General features: G+C 34.5%; 4 protein-coding genes across 8 annotated transcripts; 2 read left to right on the forward strand and 2 right to left on the reverse strand.

The window, feature by feature from the left end:
- Positions 1-416: 416 nt before the first annotated feature.
- Positions 417-4,086, forward strand: LOC105977196 (cell division control protein 2 homolog A). Of its 4 annotated transcripts, XM_088814952.1 has the most exons (9): positions 613-686; positions 1,263-1,301; positions 1,384-1,568; positions 1,754-1,874; positions 2,311-2,484; positions 2,854-3,017; positions 3,156-3,243; positions 3,349-3,402; positions 3,639-4,086. In XM_088814952.1, the coding sequence occupies exons 2-9, from the start codon at positions 1,293-1,295 to the stop codon at positions 3,726-3,728; spliced, it is 885 nt and encodes a 294-aa protein (XP_088671078.1). In that variant the 5' UTR covers positions 613-686; positions 1,263-1,292; the 3' UTR covers positions 3,729-4,086. The 4 variants fall into 4 exon arrangements, with proteins under 4 accessions (XP_088671081.1, XP_088671084.1, XP_088671078.1 ...); XM_088814955.1 differs by lacking the exon at positions 1,263-1,301 and having other exon boundaries at positions 417-628; XM_088814958.1 differs by lacking the exons at positions 613-686; positions 1,263-1,301 and adding an exon at positions 425-567.
- A 473-nt stretch (positions 4,087-4,559) lies between these two features.
- LOC105977197 (histidine-containing phosphotransfer protein 4) lies at positions 4,560-6,332 on the reverse strand. Its single transcript, XM_013002489.2, has 6 exons — positions 6,142-6,332; positions 5,705-5,835; positions 5,523-5,591; positions 5,019-5,090; positions 4,842-4,914; positions 4,560-4,749 (listed from the first exon to the last, which is right to left on the reverse strand). Exons 1-6 carry the CDS (start codon positions 6,199-6,201, stop codon positions 4,729-4,731), a joined length of 426 nt encoding a protein of 141 aa, XP_012857943.1. The 5' UTR covers positions 6,202-6,332; the 3' UTR covers positions 4,560-4,728.
- A 1,723-nt stretch (positions 6,333-8,055) lies between these two features.
- On the reverse strand, positions 8,056-12,983 carry LOC105977235 (NADP-dependent malic enzyme). The gene is made up of 20 exons (XM_013002535.2): positions 12,668-12,983; positions 12,289-12,521; positions 11,623-11,743; positions 11,465-11,539; positions 11,241-11,392; positions 11,044-11,149; positions 10,852-10,917; positions 10,569-10,664; positions 10,420-10,491; positions 10,253-10,336; positions 10,063-10,161; positions 9,926-9,973; positions 9,784-9,837; positions 9,610-9,708; positions 9,420-9,509; positions 9,264-9,341; positions 9,013-9,087; positions 8,812-8,902; positions 8,521-8,649; positions 8,056-8,427 (listed from the first exon to the last, which is right to left on the reverse strand). Exons 2-20 carry the CDS (start codon positions 12,435-12,437, stop codon positions 8,339-8,341), a joined length of 1,773 nt encoding a protein of 590 aa, XP_012857989.1. The 5' UTR covers positions 12,438-12,521; positions 12,668-12,983; the 3' UTR covers positions 8,056-8,338.
- Positions 12,984-13,422: 439 nt separating this feature from the next.
- LOC105977262 (protein SAWADEE HOMEODOMAIN HOMOLOG 1) lies at positions 13,423-16,284 on the forward strand. Of its 2 annotated transcripts, none has more exons than XM_013002568.2 (9): positions 13,423-13,631; positions 14,171-14,256; positions 14,347-14,392; positions 14,476-14,611; positions 14,990-15,053; positions 15,260-15,311; positions 15,506-15,649; positions 15,781-15,900; positions 15,987-16,284. In XM_013002568.2, exons 1-9 carry the CDS (start codon positions 13,578-13,580, stop codon positions 16,044-16,046), a joined length of 762 nt encoding a protein of 253 aa, XP_012858022.2. In that variant the 5' UTR covers positions 13,423-13,577; the 3' UTR covers positions 16,047-16,284. The 2 variants fall into 2 exon arrangements, with proteins under 2 accessions (XP_012858022.2, XP_088671093.1); XM_088814967.1 differs by having other exon boundaries at positions 13,425-13,631; positions 14,993-15,053.
- Positions 16,285-16,487: the final 203 nt, after the last annotated feature.

Consider the following 16,487-nt stretch of genomic DNA (forward strand, 5'->3'; position numbering starts at 1 on the left):
AATTTAATTTCTTGCATATATTTTATTATTTTTTTCTAATTGAACTTGGAGCTTGAGTTGTGCTTTTATAGCCAAACGAATGTTAGTATTTAAAACTCGGTTAATAATATTAACGAGCCGAGCTCGAACGAGCTTTTGACTGTCGTGATAGAATCGAATATTGAATAGTTTAGTTCGATTTCCGACCACATTGCATCTAATTATAAGCTATAAATCCACATCTACTAAATAATTGGGTAAATCAATAGATACACATAGCCATAGGTATGTATATATATATATATATATATATATATATTTTTTTTTTTTTGTGAATATAAAAAGAAAAAGCAAAGAGAGTGACTTGACTTGCCATATCAAAACCTTTGGTCAAAACCTGCACCCAATCAATGAGTTATATAATGGAAAAAAAAATTAAAGTAAAAAACACAAAAAGGCCAACCCTATATGAAAGCTCTCTCTCGGGAGAGAGTGTGCAGAAAATACAGCCTATTTTCTCTCTCTTTTTTTTTTTAACTAACTCTTTTGCTATTTCTCTCTCTCTCTACATTTCATCGATCTCTGTACGTACAACGCAATCGTTTCTCAAGTTTCTCTGCTCATTTTTTAAGCATTAATCACAATGCAAGTGTATTTACTTTGTCTTCTGTTTGTTTTCGGTTTGCGCACCTTTTGATTCTGATGCTAGTACGTCTTTTTGATTTTTTTTTTTTTTTTTTAATTTTAATTTGGTGTTTGATTGATTAGTTTTATTTGATTTGATTCACTGATGATTTAACTGGATGTAACAGTGATTTACTGCACTGGATTAATTACAGGATGCTTTTATTTGTCGAGTTGCTTTTATTTACTCTTTATCTCTCAGTTTTTCTTTTGGTAAAGAGAATGTGTGTTGATTTTGCCTTTTTCCCTTCCGATTTTATGCTTTACTTGATGTTTTCTGTGCTTAATTTTTGCTTGTGAAGATAATCATTGTGGAATCTATAATGCTTCTTTTGCTGTTGTCTGGAAATTGATCTGGATTTCTGGATTCGGTTGAGCAATTTGAGCTGAAGAACTTATAAAATAATAATGCAGTTGATTATCGAGTTGTTGATGCCAATTTTGTGATATTTTCTATCAGTTCAGTTGATTAAAGTCGATCGTTACAGTTTGTGATTCCGTGAAATATCCATGGAAGTGTGATAGTTGTTACAGACGTTTATTTTTTCCGAGCGTGTCTGACATTGTTATTTTTATGTCTTTTCCGTTTCATTGTTCAAACTGATTGGGGAATTAATCACCGTGGACAGATGGAGCAGGTAAAGTTAATTCCCCACATGATGCACTCGATTTTTTTTTATGCTTATAATGAGATGTAATGTTCTGATATTTCTTGTTCAGTACGAAAAGGTCGAGAAGATTGGTGAGGGAACATATGGAGTGGTATACAAGGCTCGTGATCGTGTAACAAATGAAACTATTGCCCTGAAGAAAATCCGGCTGGAGCAGGAAGATGAAGGAGTGCCTAGCACCGCAATCAGAGAGATTTCTCTCTTGAAAGAGATGCAACATGGGAATATAGTAAGGTAATTGAGGAATCGTATTAACATGGCTAATTGAACGTTCCAAGAGAATCAAGACAATGGCTGCAATAAAGGGAGTGTGAAAGAAGGCTCTTCAATGGAAATTTATATATGATTGCCAATTGATAGTGTGGTTTTTATAAAGGCCACCTGAAACTTGCATTATATTTTTTTTGAATTTGGCACAGGTTGCAGGATGTGGTGCACAGTGAGAAACGCTTGTATCTCGTATTTGAATATCTGGACTTGGATTTGAAGAAACACATGGATTCTTGTCCAGAATTCTCCCAGGATCCTCGTATGATTAAAGTGAGTGGTCTCTTTCTGCGTGATGGAGTTTTTAGAACTTGATACTTGGGATTAGTTCTGCAGCCTTAGGTAAATTGTCGACAGAGGGGCTTACGCCTTTTGAACTAATCAGCTAAAATTTAGAAACTGTGTTATATTTGAATTGCTTTACTAAATTTCTTTTATGCTGCTTCTATTTATTTACTGCAATTATCAGTGTTATATGTATCACTACTACCAGGGTGAGTGGGGGTCGGGGGCACATAGGTTGTGTGGTACTCTTATCTTGCAGCCTATGAAGACGAGTAAAATATGTTGATTCAGGCAGATGTACAAGCATCTATAGAACAAGAATAAAGCAAACTGAAAATGCTGGCATATTTATATCAGAGCTCTGAAGTATCTTTTGTTTTTCAAGAAAATGATATTGTCACTGAGTTAATCTTCAATGTTGCAGTCGTTTCTATACCAAATACTACGTGGAATTTCCTATTGTCACTCTCATCGTGTTCTTCATCGAGACTTGAAGCCTCAAAACTTGCTGATAGATCGACGCACCAATGCTTTAAAACTTGCCGACTTTGGATTGGCCAGAGCTTTTGGTATTCCTGTCAGGACATTTACACACGAGGTGAGTACCTCAGAATTTTATAATATCTTTTGAAGGCTAATGTACTTAACTATCATATTTTAATTAGATTTCGTATCTATCTTGTTCTTGTGCAAATGTTTCTGATCTTATCATGATTGATAAACCTAACAGTTACAATTGCGTCTACTATCATTTGTTTTTTTTCCTGATGGGTGATATAAAATTATCTTTTCCAACATTTATAGCTCTCCGACTGTTTTTCTTATCTGTGAAACTCAATAAAACAGCCCAGAGAATACTTGAAACTGAATCGGTATCTGAACCTAAAAACCAACCATGAAAGGATCTCCCAAGTTGGTCAATATATTGTCTTGTTTTCCGTTTCTTCAACCATCAATGCTTTTGTAGGTTGTGACTCTATGGTACAGGGCTCCAGAAATACTACTCGGATCACGCCACTATTCTACTCCTGTGGATATTTGGTCAGTTGGTTGTATATTTGCTGAGATGGTAACCCAGCGAGCTCTGTTTCCTGGTGACTCTGAAATTGACGAGCTCTTCAAGATTTTTAGGTAATACATTTGACAAAACAATGATACATTCCTTGCAATCATCAACTTCTACCTTCAAAGGACCAAAAAAAATAGTTTCATTTCCCAAAATGTGATTCATAATATAATTCATTTTGTGTGGTGTCCTATGTAATGAAGAGTTACGGGCACCCCGACTGAAGAAACATGGCCCGGGGTAACATCTCTGCCTGATTTCAAATCAACATTTCCGAAGTGGCCGCCCAAGGTAAACTGTAACTTGGATGAGTGTTCCTTCATCCCATTTCTTTGTTTTTATGTTAAAACATCCAGAATATCGAAAGCTTAATTAATTGCTATATCTAATTTGCAGGAGCTGGCAACTATTGTCCCAAATCTTAATCCTGCTGGTCTTGACCTCCTCAGTGTAAGCTTTTTTTCTTTCTGTTTGGAGACGTATTAAAAAGATGTACACAAAAAATAAAAATAAAAAAATGACGAAATTGTTCAAGTAGGTTGGTTTTGCTGTAAGATAACTTTACTTACGTGACTACTGAAAAGTTTTTTGTTAGATTCTCGCCAACATATTTTTGCACGTTTTGTTACCAAATTAAGATACTCATATCATAACCAGATGACTGATTTACTGTTCGATTCTTACAGAAAATGCTCTTCCTAGACCCCAGCAAAAGAATTACTGCAAGACATGCTCTCGAGCACGAGTACTTTAAGGATATTGGCTTTGTCCCGTAATGTGGGCCCCCCTCATCCTGGTGCAAATGTATATTGGTATGTGGCATCTGTGGGGCTGTTCTAATGTGTCAGATAACAAGTTTGTTGTATGCCCTTTGATTTTTATCTGCCTGTTCTTTTTTATTCGTAATTCGATTTCTATCGAAGTGGTTCTGGTCACAACTCATGGAACTTGTCTTTGCTGATTCCTTTTCACTAGCTCTGGCTTATATGTGCCCTCGTTTTTGTGTGATTGCATCAAGAATTTTTTTCCCTAAATTCGTCAGCTTCTTTGTAAGATTGTGCTGATGTAAGACATGTTTATCTGTTACTCTCCTCGTTAATAGGTCGACATGGTGTGCCGTTAGTTTGGTTAAAATGCTGCCTCTTACATTTCGTCTATACTAAACTGAAAACAACTGTCGCAACCCTTACTTTGTCTGTGATCGATTTTTGATTCTATGTTCATAGTGTTGGGAATAGATTGCATCATTATCTCGTGAACCAGTGAACCCGTTAAGCTAGTGAATTAGCAGTTATGTCGTGAACTTGAAATACGCATCAATCTTGTGCATGGCTGTAGTAAATTCAGCTGAAGAATGCACCACCACTTTATTGTTTTCATGCTTCATTGATGAATCCACTACGAGTTATGTGAATTGTGATGTTTCACAGTAATCGAATGTGTGCATTTATACAGTCATAGGTAAGGTTTTTTTTTTTTTTTTTTTTTTAATTATTTTATTTAAAGAAGCAGTCACAGGTAAGTTAGCCCAATGGGGAATTAGATAAGTAATTGGGCCATTTAATTAACCCATAAAGAGCGGAGTAAATGAAATGGGCCTCTATTGGTTTTTATAAAGATTTAAAGAGATTAAACATTTAATTAACACAAGAACACATGAAATTATCAACTCTCTTCCATTGATTCAAAGTCAATTGATTTCTAGAAAAAAAGATGTCACATTGACTTATTTGGCATCATTATTTTGTTGCTCCTCCGCACGTTTATTTTGGGGAATTAACGAGCTTGTCTTGCTACCTGAAGATTACGAAAGTAAAATAGACAGTTAGTCGTAATGAAAATGTACGTATAGTAACTGATAAACACGTATGTGCACGACGAGAAAAGACCTGAAGATAACTCTCGATCTTCTTTTTCAGTGCTGCATGCTCTTGTTTTACCTCTTGGAATGTCCTCATGCACCTGCAATATATTGTGTTATTTAATAAAAAATAATATTATCTGAGTAGTTTAAGAATTTGGCACTAAATAATACATGGGAGACATAGAAAAAAAACAAAAATTACCCTTCAAAGTTGCCAATTTTGCAGTATTCTTGGAATTGGGTGCATCGCTGTTTGACTTTTTTGGCCCCAATACTGCAACAAATACACACAGGGGCAAGGTGATCAAATAAATGCCAACGAATTAATAAGTATCGAAAATAACAAAATATTTTCAAAGTCATGGCAGTTTGCTTTCAATATCATTCGATGAGTTTTTATTTAGTGGCATAACCTTTTGTTCATTGAATTGGAAGCTCTTTTGAGCTGTATTCATTACCATATTGAACAATATTTTTTTTCGACGAAATATTCAAACCCGCTCGAGCTCATTTCGTATTTCAAATTTGTACTCAATTCATTTACACCCTTTTTCACAGTTACAAACAACCACTTGCAGGGAATTTTGTCGAGATGGTCGCATGTGGATCTTTTCTGATATCAAATTTTGAGTTCACAAATTGTTTATAATTACACAAATACCCCAAAAGCTACACAATTGTCATTATGCAGTCCATTAGTATTTACCTGGAGCTGCTACCCTTGAACTGGTGCATAATATTATCCAGTTTTACAAAATCGGAAGGACTATTGTTCCTGGACCCAAAAAAATAAAAATAAATTTCAGAAAATTATAAAATACAGTTAAAACCATCTGATAATGACAATATTTTTGAAATTTGATCATCGATCATAAGTAAGAAACTCACAGTGTCAGATCGATATTTCGAATAAATCGAGCCGAATCAGAGTAGAATAGTTTGACGACCTCTTCCACAAAATTAGGGTTGGCTTCATCTTGCAAATCTTCTAATTGAATGAACTGTTCATCAAGATATCCCTGAAATTAAAGACATGCATCATTATATTAATTAATTAATCCCCCGTTTTTTTAATATAAAAAAGTACGTACTTATATTATAATTGTAATTATTAAATGATATGAAGAAAAAAACTCTATGGAAGGAAATTGAAAATATTATTGAAGGCCAGTACAAACTAAATGTCAGCTCTTACAAGGATTAATTAATTTAATTTATTGACCTCACATATAGATAATGCAGCAACAACTTTATCTTACAAAAATTACTTAATTAAAAAAAATGATTATGAAAAAAATAAAAAGGAGAATGAATGAATTAATTACCTGATCAAAAAGGGCATTTCTCATGCAGGCAGCTTGGCGTTGCAGTTTATTTCCCTCCATTATATTGTATATAATTAACGGTAAGAAATGGTTGAATATAATTGAATGAGATCTAGTGAAGAAAAGAAACAATTATATTATATTAGAGTGGGATTTTATGGTTTTGTGTTGGGAAAATGTGGAAGGCTGAATATGGTATATATATAGGAGGCAACATAATTAGAAATGTATAAGATAATTGAGGAAAATAAGATTCAACCCTGGTGGTCCCCTCCAATCATTCCCATGCACGTGTACATATTTTATCTACTTTTGCATTATTATTATTATTATTACTAGTTTTATTTCAATTTGCTTTTTATACAAAAAAATAATTATATATATATATAATTTCGACATATATTTATTCTATATTTCCCCGATATATACAAACAAAAGAGACCATCGTTCTTTTTCAGCTGCGATTTTCGTCATCTCACCGCATATAAATAATACGTGTCTTTTTTTTATTTTTAAAGATGGTGCTTTTCTTTGTAAAAGCTTTGGCAGTATATTCCATATTACAACAATCGGCACTATTTATTTATTTACACATGCATTAATTCAAGGTTTATGGAAAACATGGTATTTGATGTACGTAATACTATATTAATTACATATGAAATAAATTTATATATTTTGTTAAGAGAAAATTGTGGGATGGTGAAAATACTAAAAATTTATATATTTCGGAATTACAAAATATCTCCTATATATTTTTTATCCCCGGGGTTTGTGGGTGGGGGTGGGATAAATACAAAAGAAGACGAAGGAAGAACAAAGACTTGAAATATGACCATATTCATGATATTATTAATTATTGTACAAAAAATTCTTATCCTTCAAATATTTTTTCTGACCTGTCACCTATATATACATTGGGTACCACTTTTAGCTCATTTATATAACTTTCGCCACCAAATTACCAAAAGAATATTTATATAAATAAATAATTCAAATATCAAGTCCCAAACTTTACACTTTCTACTCTCTCTCTCTCTTTCTCTCTCTCTCCATCTTTCTGTCTGTTTCAATGTTTGGATTCCCTATTTCCCCAATTTGGATACATCTCTATACCTTTCAATTTGGTGATATAAATTACTGATTTTCTTATGACTCTATTAAGGATTAACCCCTTTGGTTTCTAATTTATGATTATATATAAAATAATAAAGTATTATATAATATATATATATAATCTACTGTTTGGAAGTAAAGATTATCTAGAGGAATAGGATATAGCAAAAAAATCAAAATTTCAACTATATATAAAACTTAATTGGATTATATAATAATACTCTGTTAAGGTTCAGTAACGGCCATATATAAATATATTTAAATAAATATCCTGTTGAATTAATAATTATATAAAAATGTTAAAAGAAGTGTTAGATATTCATTGGCAGGTGTTGATAGAGAGTAGTGTGAGTGTCCAACTGGGTTTATTCGTATTGCGGACGATGACCCAATATAGCCAAAAATACATTAGTCGAACAGCTACATCACAATAGAATGTTCAAAGTGAAAGCATACTCGATTTTTGGAGCGGAATTATAACTAGTTTTTCACTTAAAATAAAAATGTAATTTATCCGAAAGTGTCAATTCCAATCTGATCCGTCTGATTTCAACCCCTAACAGTAACCGACCCTCGTCCGATTTCCACAAAAAAAAAAAAATGATGGCCTCGCTGAACCGTCACCAGGCCCTGTTCCCGGTGACCATGTTAATCCGTCCATGGTCAACGGGAACGAGTCGGAGGGGCCCCTGGTCAAGGCTATCTGCGTATATAATCGAGTGGTGTGGACGTGGGATGTTGATGTTTGTGAAAGAAACAAAAAGCCTTTAAAATGGCATAAGGCTTGAAACAGATAAATGGATTCCCCAAGTCTCTATCTCTCTCTCATTGTGTTGATAAGAAACCCACCAAGAGTACATGATATTATGTGTTGGCAAAAGAATTCCTTTGCAAGATTCCATCCAAATGTAATAAAGTTATTAATATCTATAGATTAATATCTTTTTTTTTTCATTGATATGAATATTATGTTTATATTTGTTAATGTTCCATCGGACAAAAAAAAAATGCTAATTCCACCACCGATAAGTGGGAAATGACGAAACTACCCTAAGTCGGCTGCCCCACTGAGGATTACTAGCTAACGATAGTTGCGGTAAACTGGAGTATACATGCAGCTCTCAGCAAACGCTACAAGATCTTTAGGCCGGGGGAGACGAGAAGCCAGACCTGCAAGGGCATAATAGTCATGTACATAACCGGAATTCTCTAAAGTCTGTATATTAATAAGGATATGATCAGGGAAGAATAATAAAATCGTACCAAGTTCATATGCCTTGGCAGCTACATTAGCTGCTATGTGGGCTGAAATCTTCCTAATATTAGTAAACGGAGGGTATATCAGTCCTTTCGCATAATTCTCCTCCATTGCTTGAGCTGCCAATGCTTCAGCTGTATTATTCAGGACATATACAAAAGTGGAAATCACATACTATACATGTCTGAAAATCTTGGATACGAAAAATAAACTAGAATTTAAAATCGATTTTTTTAGCTCAAAATCCATTTATCCAAAGTGCAAAAAACTAAGTTCTCTGTTTTTTTTTCTCTTACAGGCTGCCAAAAGCAAATCATCGTGTACACGAATTGTTCCGGACATGATCAGTCCTAGACCGAATCCTGGGAATATATACGCATTATTTGCCTGTTAAGATGTAAAAATAGAATTAAATTTATGACAAAGGAAGAACAAGAAATGTTAAAGTAGTCTGTGTATAACTATATCTATATATCTAATATTGAAAGAGCAGAAACCTGGCCGGGGACAAATGTTTGGCCGTTGTACTCAACAGGGTCAAACGGGCTTCCACTAGCAAAAATTGCTCGTCCCTGTAAGAATATATTTGGGATGATCACGAAAGACATTAAAACTCTAACCATGATTAACTAAATAATTGGATTTTATTTGCTGTTTGGTTAAGTCCAATAACTTTTCGGGGGGGCCCGCTATTGTAGAAACGAGGTCTAAGAGTATCGAATTGGTCGAGAAATTAAAGCAAATTTACCTCACTCCATGTGTAAGCTTCTTCGGCAGTACACTCTGATTGTGAGGTTGGATTCGATAACGAAAGAATGACCGGTTTCTGAAATTATCGAGGACAAGAGTTATGTGCGTGAGTGAGAGAGAGATTTACGAGTGAGAGAGTTGTGAGAGAAAGAACCTCGTTGATGGATGACATGGCCTCAACGACTTCTTTTGTGAATGTTTTTCCAACACCAGAAGTTCCTATTAAAACTGTTGGCTTTATTGCCTGAAATGTTTAAAACGAACTTTAGTTTTATCTATCTATCAAGCGAAAATATAGATATATTTGTCAGTCAAACGAAACATGATTTTCTTTCGTTCCACACCTTAACTGCATCCAACAATTCACTGACAGGTTCATGTTCATGAGCCCAAGGCGCTTTGAAATGCTGAAGAGATTCTTTACGAGAACTCACAATCAACCCCTTTTACGAAAATTCAAGAATCATTCACAATAAGAAAATGCAGAGGATTTTGCTTGAAAAAAAAAAAATCGATACCTTGGAGTCCACAAGCCAAATTTTCTTCCTGTTCTGTTCAACCGGAGTATTTGTCTACAAAATGCAAGTCTAAAGTTGATGATAAACGAAGCTGTAGCAAATAAAACCAAATAAAGAGCGAATCGTGAAATAAGTTGATTACCTTTTTGGATATCTCAAGAGCAATAAGCTCAGCTATACCAGTTCCAGCCTAATGCATACAAAAAAATATACTTTAATAAAATTTGCCTTCGATTGAAATTGAAGTCGTAAATTTAGAAGCAAGTGGTGAGAATTAACCTCTCCGGCGCCGAGGAATAAGAAAGTGTGATCCGCTAGAGTTCCACCAACTATTTTCAAAGCCGAAACAATCCCAGCAAGAACCACAGAGGCTGTACCCTGAGACGACACCAATAAATCATGACTTTCGAGACTTTTTTTTTTCTTTAAATATCGAATCAAGAATTCCAGATTATTTAATTATACAGACCTGGATATCATCATTGAACACAAGATGAGTTGTTCGATATTTAGCAAGTAGATCAAAAGCATTGTGGTTTGCGAAGTCTTCAAACTGCCAAGTGCAGGAAAGGTGAATCTTGAAAATGCTTAAATAGAAAACGAAAAAAGAACGTATTCGGTGGTGTACATATATACCTGTATGAGGACCTTCTCACCGTAGTTTTGTTTAGCAGCAGACATGAACTCTTCTAGAAGCTCGGCGTATTCCTATAAGCAAAGTGGAAGAAGATAAATCATCCTACAATTTAATCATTTTTATCAAATGCAAGAGGAAATAACGAGACCTGCCCCGTTGCTCTATTTTGCCTCAGACCAATATAGAATTCGTCATCCAGCAACTTCTTATTGTTTGTGCCGACATCAATTGTTATAGGCAGGCACTGTTAATCCCGTAACGATAATCAATTCTTCCATAAGTCAAAGGTATTGAAAAAAAAAAGAGCCATATTTTGCAAGAACTTCACATGCAAGAACTTAAAAATCCGATATATATACTCAAGAAACAATAATGAATGTTGCATAGTGGATCAACACGGAAAAAAAACACGAAGGTATAGTTACGCTTACTGCTGAAGGACGAACGCCTCCAAGAGCTGTATAGAGAGAGAGTTTCCCTACAGGAATCCCCATACCCTGTGGCAGTGTACAAAGCATTTTAGGAGAATAATCCGACAGAAAAAAACTATAAAAATTATAATACCTTACTTAAATTTCAAAATACGGAGGCGTTTTATATTAAAGAAATCTATAAATTATTACCTGGCAGCCAAGATCTCCGAGACCTAAAATGCGCTCACCGTCTGTTACAACAATAACCTGAATAGTTTTTTCAGGCCAGTTCTTCAACACTTCGAGTATCTTTCCCCTAGAAAAAAAATAAAAAAATTTAACAACAGTTAGAAGAACAAACTATGGTTAAAATTTATTGAACAATGGGTTGAAAATTTTGAGGTTACTTTTCTTTTAAGCTGATATAAAGTCCCTGAGGGCGCCTGAAAATGCTGCCGTATTTCTGGCAGGCCTCACCGACAGTAGGAGTGTAGACTACAGGAAGAAGTTCCTCCACATAATCCATTAGAAGCTTGTAAAACAACTTTTCGTTTCTTTCCTGGAAAATATATACGAATAAATAAATTAGAATGTGGACTTAGATTAAAAATGATTTTAAATAAAAATTTACCTGGAGATCCATCATTGCCATATATCTATGCAACGGGACTGTATACTGACGTAGAATGTGCATCAACCGTTTCTCCTGTCAGCAAAAAAAAAGACAATAGGGTTTATTATATAAAGTTTAAACTTATCACGAGATCCAAGTAATAATTACGGAATTACCTGATGATCTTGAGAAAGAACTACTGGGGGTAAAAGGCCGGTTAAGTAATGAGCATCTCTTTCCTTTTCGGTGAATGCAAGTCCTTTGTTATGGCGTGGATCACGCAACAATGTGTTACCGCTGGACGAATAAATAAGGGATTATAAATCTATAAAAAATTATATTGGTTGGAAATCTTGCATTCAGACGAGATGTAAATACCAAACATCACATGCAATAAAAAGTTGGTAAAAATATTTCTTTTCCAATAAGCCACATATGTATAAACATCAGTATCACCGAAGATACTCCCAACTGTATAAGTTCATAACTCATTTATTAACATGGTACAGTGATAGTCACGAAGGGGTAATTCGGGCAGGAAAAAAATTGTCACATAAAAAAAATGAAAAAAAAAAATCAAATGATTCGATTTGTGAAAATAAGCAGAACAGAGATCATCATGCACAAGTTCCACATAAATCGAAAGATTTGCGAATTTAATCCGTCACAGTGTTACAAATGTACGATCGATGAAAATCAAGGAAACAGGCAATCCCGGAAAATACTAGGAAGCAAGCAGTTGAATTAAAATGAATCAGCATTTTGATTATAAAAGATTTAACAATGAATGAAGAATATTATTATTATAATTATATAAATTTAGTGGAAGATTGATCGATTACCAAGCAACGGAAACGGTCCAAGGGGTGATTGGCTGATCCTCGGTGGCTCTATCTTCACCGTACACATCCTCAACACCACCGGCCACACCTGCTTTGTCCTCTAAATCAAGCACCGATTCACCCGTTAACTCCTTCATCGTACTCTCCATTTATTTTTCACTCCTTTTTTTTTCTTTCTTTTTCTCCGATCTCTCCTATTTTCCTCTAATTCCCAAAGCCACGAGTGATTGTGTCTGCCAAATTCAACAGTAAACAACAACAACAAAAAAAAAAAACCCATATATATACAAATAGGAGAGGTCTCGTTGTTTGCCGTAATTATACAGCGTGAAATTGAAAATAATAACACCAAAAAAAACAAAGAGAAAATCGAGTGTACCCGAAATAATACTGGCCGGCATGAATGGGAGCATAACGAAAGCCAAGGGTATTGAATCGCAATTTATATATGGAATACATCAATGCTTCTCAGTGCATGTAGAGAGAAAGAGAGTATGTGTGTGTGTGTGTGTGAGAGAGGGAAAGAGAGAGATCCGAGGATTGGGGAGAGAGAGAGAGAGAGAGAGACGCCTTTGATGGTAGTTGGAGATTAGGGAAGGTGGAAGTTGATACTTGAACCTAGCTTCCTTCTTCTTCTCCCTTGATTCCCTTTTTTCACCTGGTGATGTGTGTAGTGTATCACCTCTCTCTCTCTCTCTGAGTTTATTGCATTAAGCACCCTGATGTTTGATCTAATTATTAAAAGGTCCTACTACTATTAATATTAGGAAAAAATCCTCTGTAATACATTTCTTGTAGCAAAATACTTCCTAAAAGATCAGTATATAGGGAATGTGATCTTAAATAAATGCATAAAAGAGGTTATTTTGTTAATATTAATAATACAAGGACTTTATTCAGCAATTTAATATAATATAGGGGTATAAATGCAATACTCCCTTTTCTTGTACGAAGAAGCAAATTGTTGGGCCCTTCAAAACCTTAAGAAAGATGGGCCTCCTTGTGAACTTGGGCCCCTACTTGTAATGACCTCATGTGATTTACGGAAAAAATAATAATTTAATAATAAATTATGCAATTTAATAATATAATGAATTAAAAATCTTATTATATAGATGAGCATTTAAATTCCCCACGAAATGGGCTTCAGAAAACTCACCTATAGACTTTTGTGACAGATATACCCCTGATTTCCCTCGAACCACAACTCCTAAAACCTCAATTAAGTCGGTCGGAGAAAGAGCTCAATCGGCTAGAGACACCGGATTTTGGGGATTTCTACGGCGGAAATGGATCTCCGGCCGAGGCAACGGCAATCATTTTCTGGATTTACTAAATCCGAGGTCTCCTTCTTTACATTTTTTTTCTCCAATTTTCATATGCTCACCGAGATTTCTCTGTTCTATGCGTTTGCGTTTGTTTATTAGCGTTTAATTTTGATCGGTCTGTGCCGAATATGTGGTGGAGAGAATAGATCAAGGTTTGAATCAGCACTGCATTTTTTTTTCTTTCTGTTTGGGCGTTGGATTAGCTGAGAAGTATTTGAATGTTGATTTTTTTTTTTGAAGTGTTTCTAAGTGTTTGTGGATATGCTTCAATGAAATCGAAGATAAGTGTTCATTATGCTATCGTGATTTAATAATGACTTGGCTGTAATCATGCGCACTTTTGCAATTGGTGCCTGAAATAGAGTTTGAAAATCGAAATCATCAGTCGTTAGTTTATGTTTTGTAAGACCAGTCAATACTTGATTATTTTCAAATTCTGTGCTAGGGTATTATTTGTTTTTAGCAGTTAGCAAAGACGTGATGTTAAATCTGCATTTCATAAAAGAACTCGGCGATTTATAACGGAACTCGTCTCTGTGCAATCGATATATCAGGTTCAGCGAATGGAGCATTTACTTAACGAATTTAAAGAACAATGTCTAGAGAAGGAGTTCTGTAAGAAATTGGCAAGAATTTTGAAGTGAGTATTTGTTCTTTTAATTGATTGCTCAATCGCCTACTTTAGAAAGTACATTCCGGACAACTTCACATACATTTGGCATATTTGCAGCCGTTCGAGTGGTCGTGCTGGAAAACCTGCTGTAAACTGGAATGAGGTTTTACATTCTCCTTTATTATTCTCTCTTTTGGACAAATTGGTCTATGATGGATCTTCTGACCAATCTCTGCTGTGTTTTAGGTTCGAAGTTGGTTTCAAAATAATCAACAAAATGGGCTCTCTAAAGAGAGTTCATGCAATGAAGCTAAGGAGACACCTGCTGTCACGGAAGCCCTCGCTCGGAATAAAAAAATCGGAAATCCAAAAATGGCTGAAGGTGTGTTTTTCTAGAAATTGTTACGTGTATAGTGATTGATGTTTAAATCGTATCTTCCTTAGTTTTCCCATTGCACATTCAAATTACACATAACTGGTGAATTTTGATCATAATAAGTTCGAATTAGTGCTATTGTTGAGAACTTTTCACCTTGGATTACAAATGGGATATTAGTAGCTATGTGCTCCATCTCAGCTAGACAATAATTAATAGGCAGAACATATTTCCACCCAATATTACTGGTTCATCGGATTAATTAGTCGGACATTCCCCCCATTTTTTGTTGCATTGTAAAATGATCAATGGTACCACCATTATCAACCTTGGAAAGTCCATTTAAAAGCCGTGACATGACTAAGTATGTTTTTTTACTGGCAGGAGAGAAGAATGAAGATCTATCCAATTTGGAATTTGAAGCAAAGTCGCTCAAGGATGGGGCATGGTAAGCTTTAATTGAGCAATTGATGAGCATCTTTGTTCTTTCGACTTTAATATTGAATTTATCAATATAATATTGAGTCGGCAAAGAGAAATAAAGCAGCAAGACATTGTCACATTCTTATATTATAGCCAAAATACTCGACTATATTACAACCACAAATTATTTATTTATCTGTGCACTATCTTATCTTTTCTGATGTTTTACAGGTACGACGTTGACACATTTCTTTCCCATAGATTCCTCAGTTCCGGAGATATTGTAAGCAGTTAAATTTTGTTCTGACATTTGATTATGATGGAAATAACAGTTATTCTCAAATTATCTTTTAATGAATGCTTGATTGCTTTCAGTTACCTTTTCTCTTTTTTTTTTTATTAATTTGCAATTATTCATGAGGAGAATCCTAGTACTGAGTTTTTGGGCAAAACTCTAACTTATTTAAATCAATGCAGGAAGTTCATGTAAGATATGTTGGATTTGGAGCAGAGGAAGATGAATGGATTAATGTAAGAGATTCTGTTAGGGTTCGCTCCGTTGCTTTAGAACATTCTGAATGCCGTAAAGTGAAAGTTGGAGATCTCGTTGTTTGTTTCCAGGTATCTTTTTTTTTCCATTTATATTAACTAAAATATGTTACATGATGGTGACAAACAGGAAGTACGAAAAAGAGGAGTGGTTCATCTAAATGTCAAATATAAATTCCAATAAGTCGTATTTTACTTATCAGGAGAGACAAGATCAAGCAAGGTACTATGATGCTCATGTGATAGAAATACAAAAGAGATGGCATGATGTTAGAGGTTGCAGATGTCTTTTCTTGATTAGATACGACCACGATAATTCTGAGGTGAATGCCCTTTTTCTTTTGTCGGATTATAATTAAATCAAATGTTTGGTTTATTCAATCTTACGAAAGTATTTTCACTGTGATAGGAGAAAGTCCGTCTGAGGAGATTATGTTGTCGGCCAGACATACTGGCAAAGTCGGAGTGAAATTGGCTTTGTGGGAATTGTTCTTCAACCTTTGTTCTTGAGTTGTTGTGTCATTTGGTGTAGGTGGAAGGCTCTTACATTATATGTATATTAGTTGACGTGAGCTGTTTCTTCAAGTCCAGTGAATAAAATTCTGATACGAAGTCGTAAGCCTCTTTAATTTGTTCAAGTCGATGTTCTTGGTGATTAATGATGATTCAAGTCGATGGTGATTAATGACGATTAACGTTGTGATTGATCCTAGTTTTATTTTTGATAATTAAAAAATAATTAAAATGTTATTAACTAATATTCAATGATAATATTATCCAATTGTTACTGTAATATATGTTAAAAAAAATTAACTATTATAATTTTAAGGTCAATTTCCTACTAAATTACTATATATTATGAAAAAGTATATTCAAATTTTCAAATATCTTAATATTGAAATTAATGTAT

The sequence above is a fragment of the Erythranthe guttata genome, chromosome 1 (assembly GCF_056151865.1).
Source record: "Erythranthe guttata isolate IM_541 chromosome 1, IM_541, whole genome shotgun sequence".
Lineage (NCBI taxonomy): Eukaryota > Viridiplantae > Streptophyta > Magnoliopsida > Lamiales > Phrymaceae > Erythranthe > Erythranthe guttata.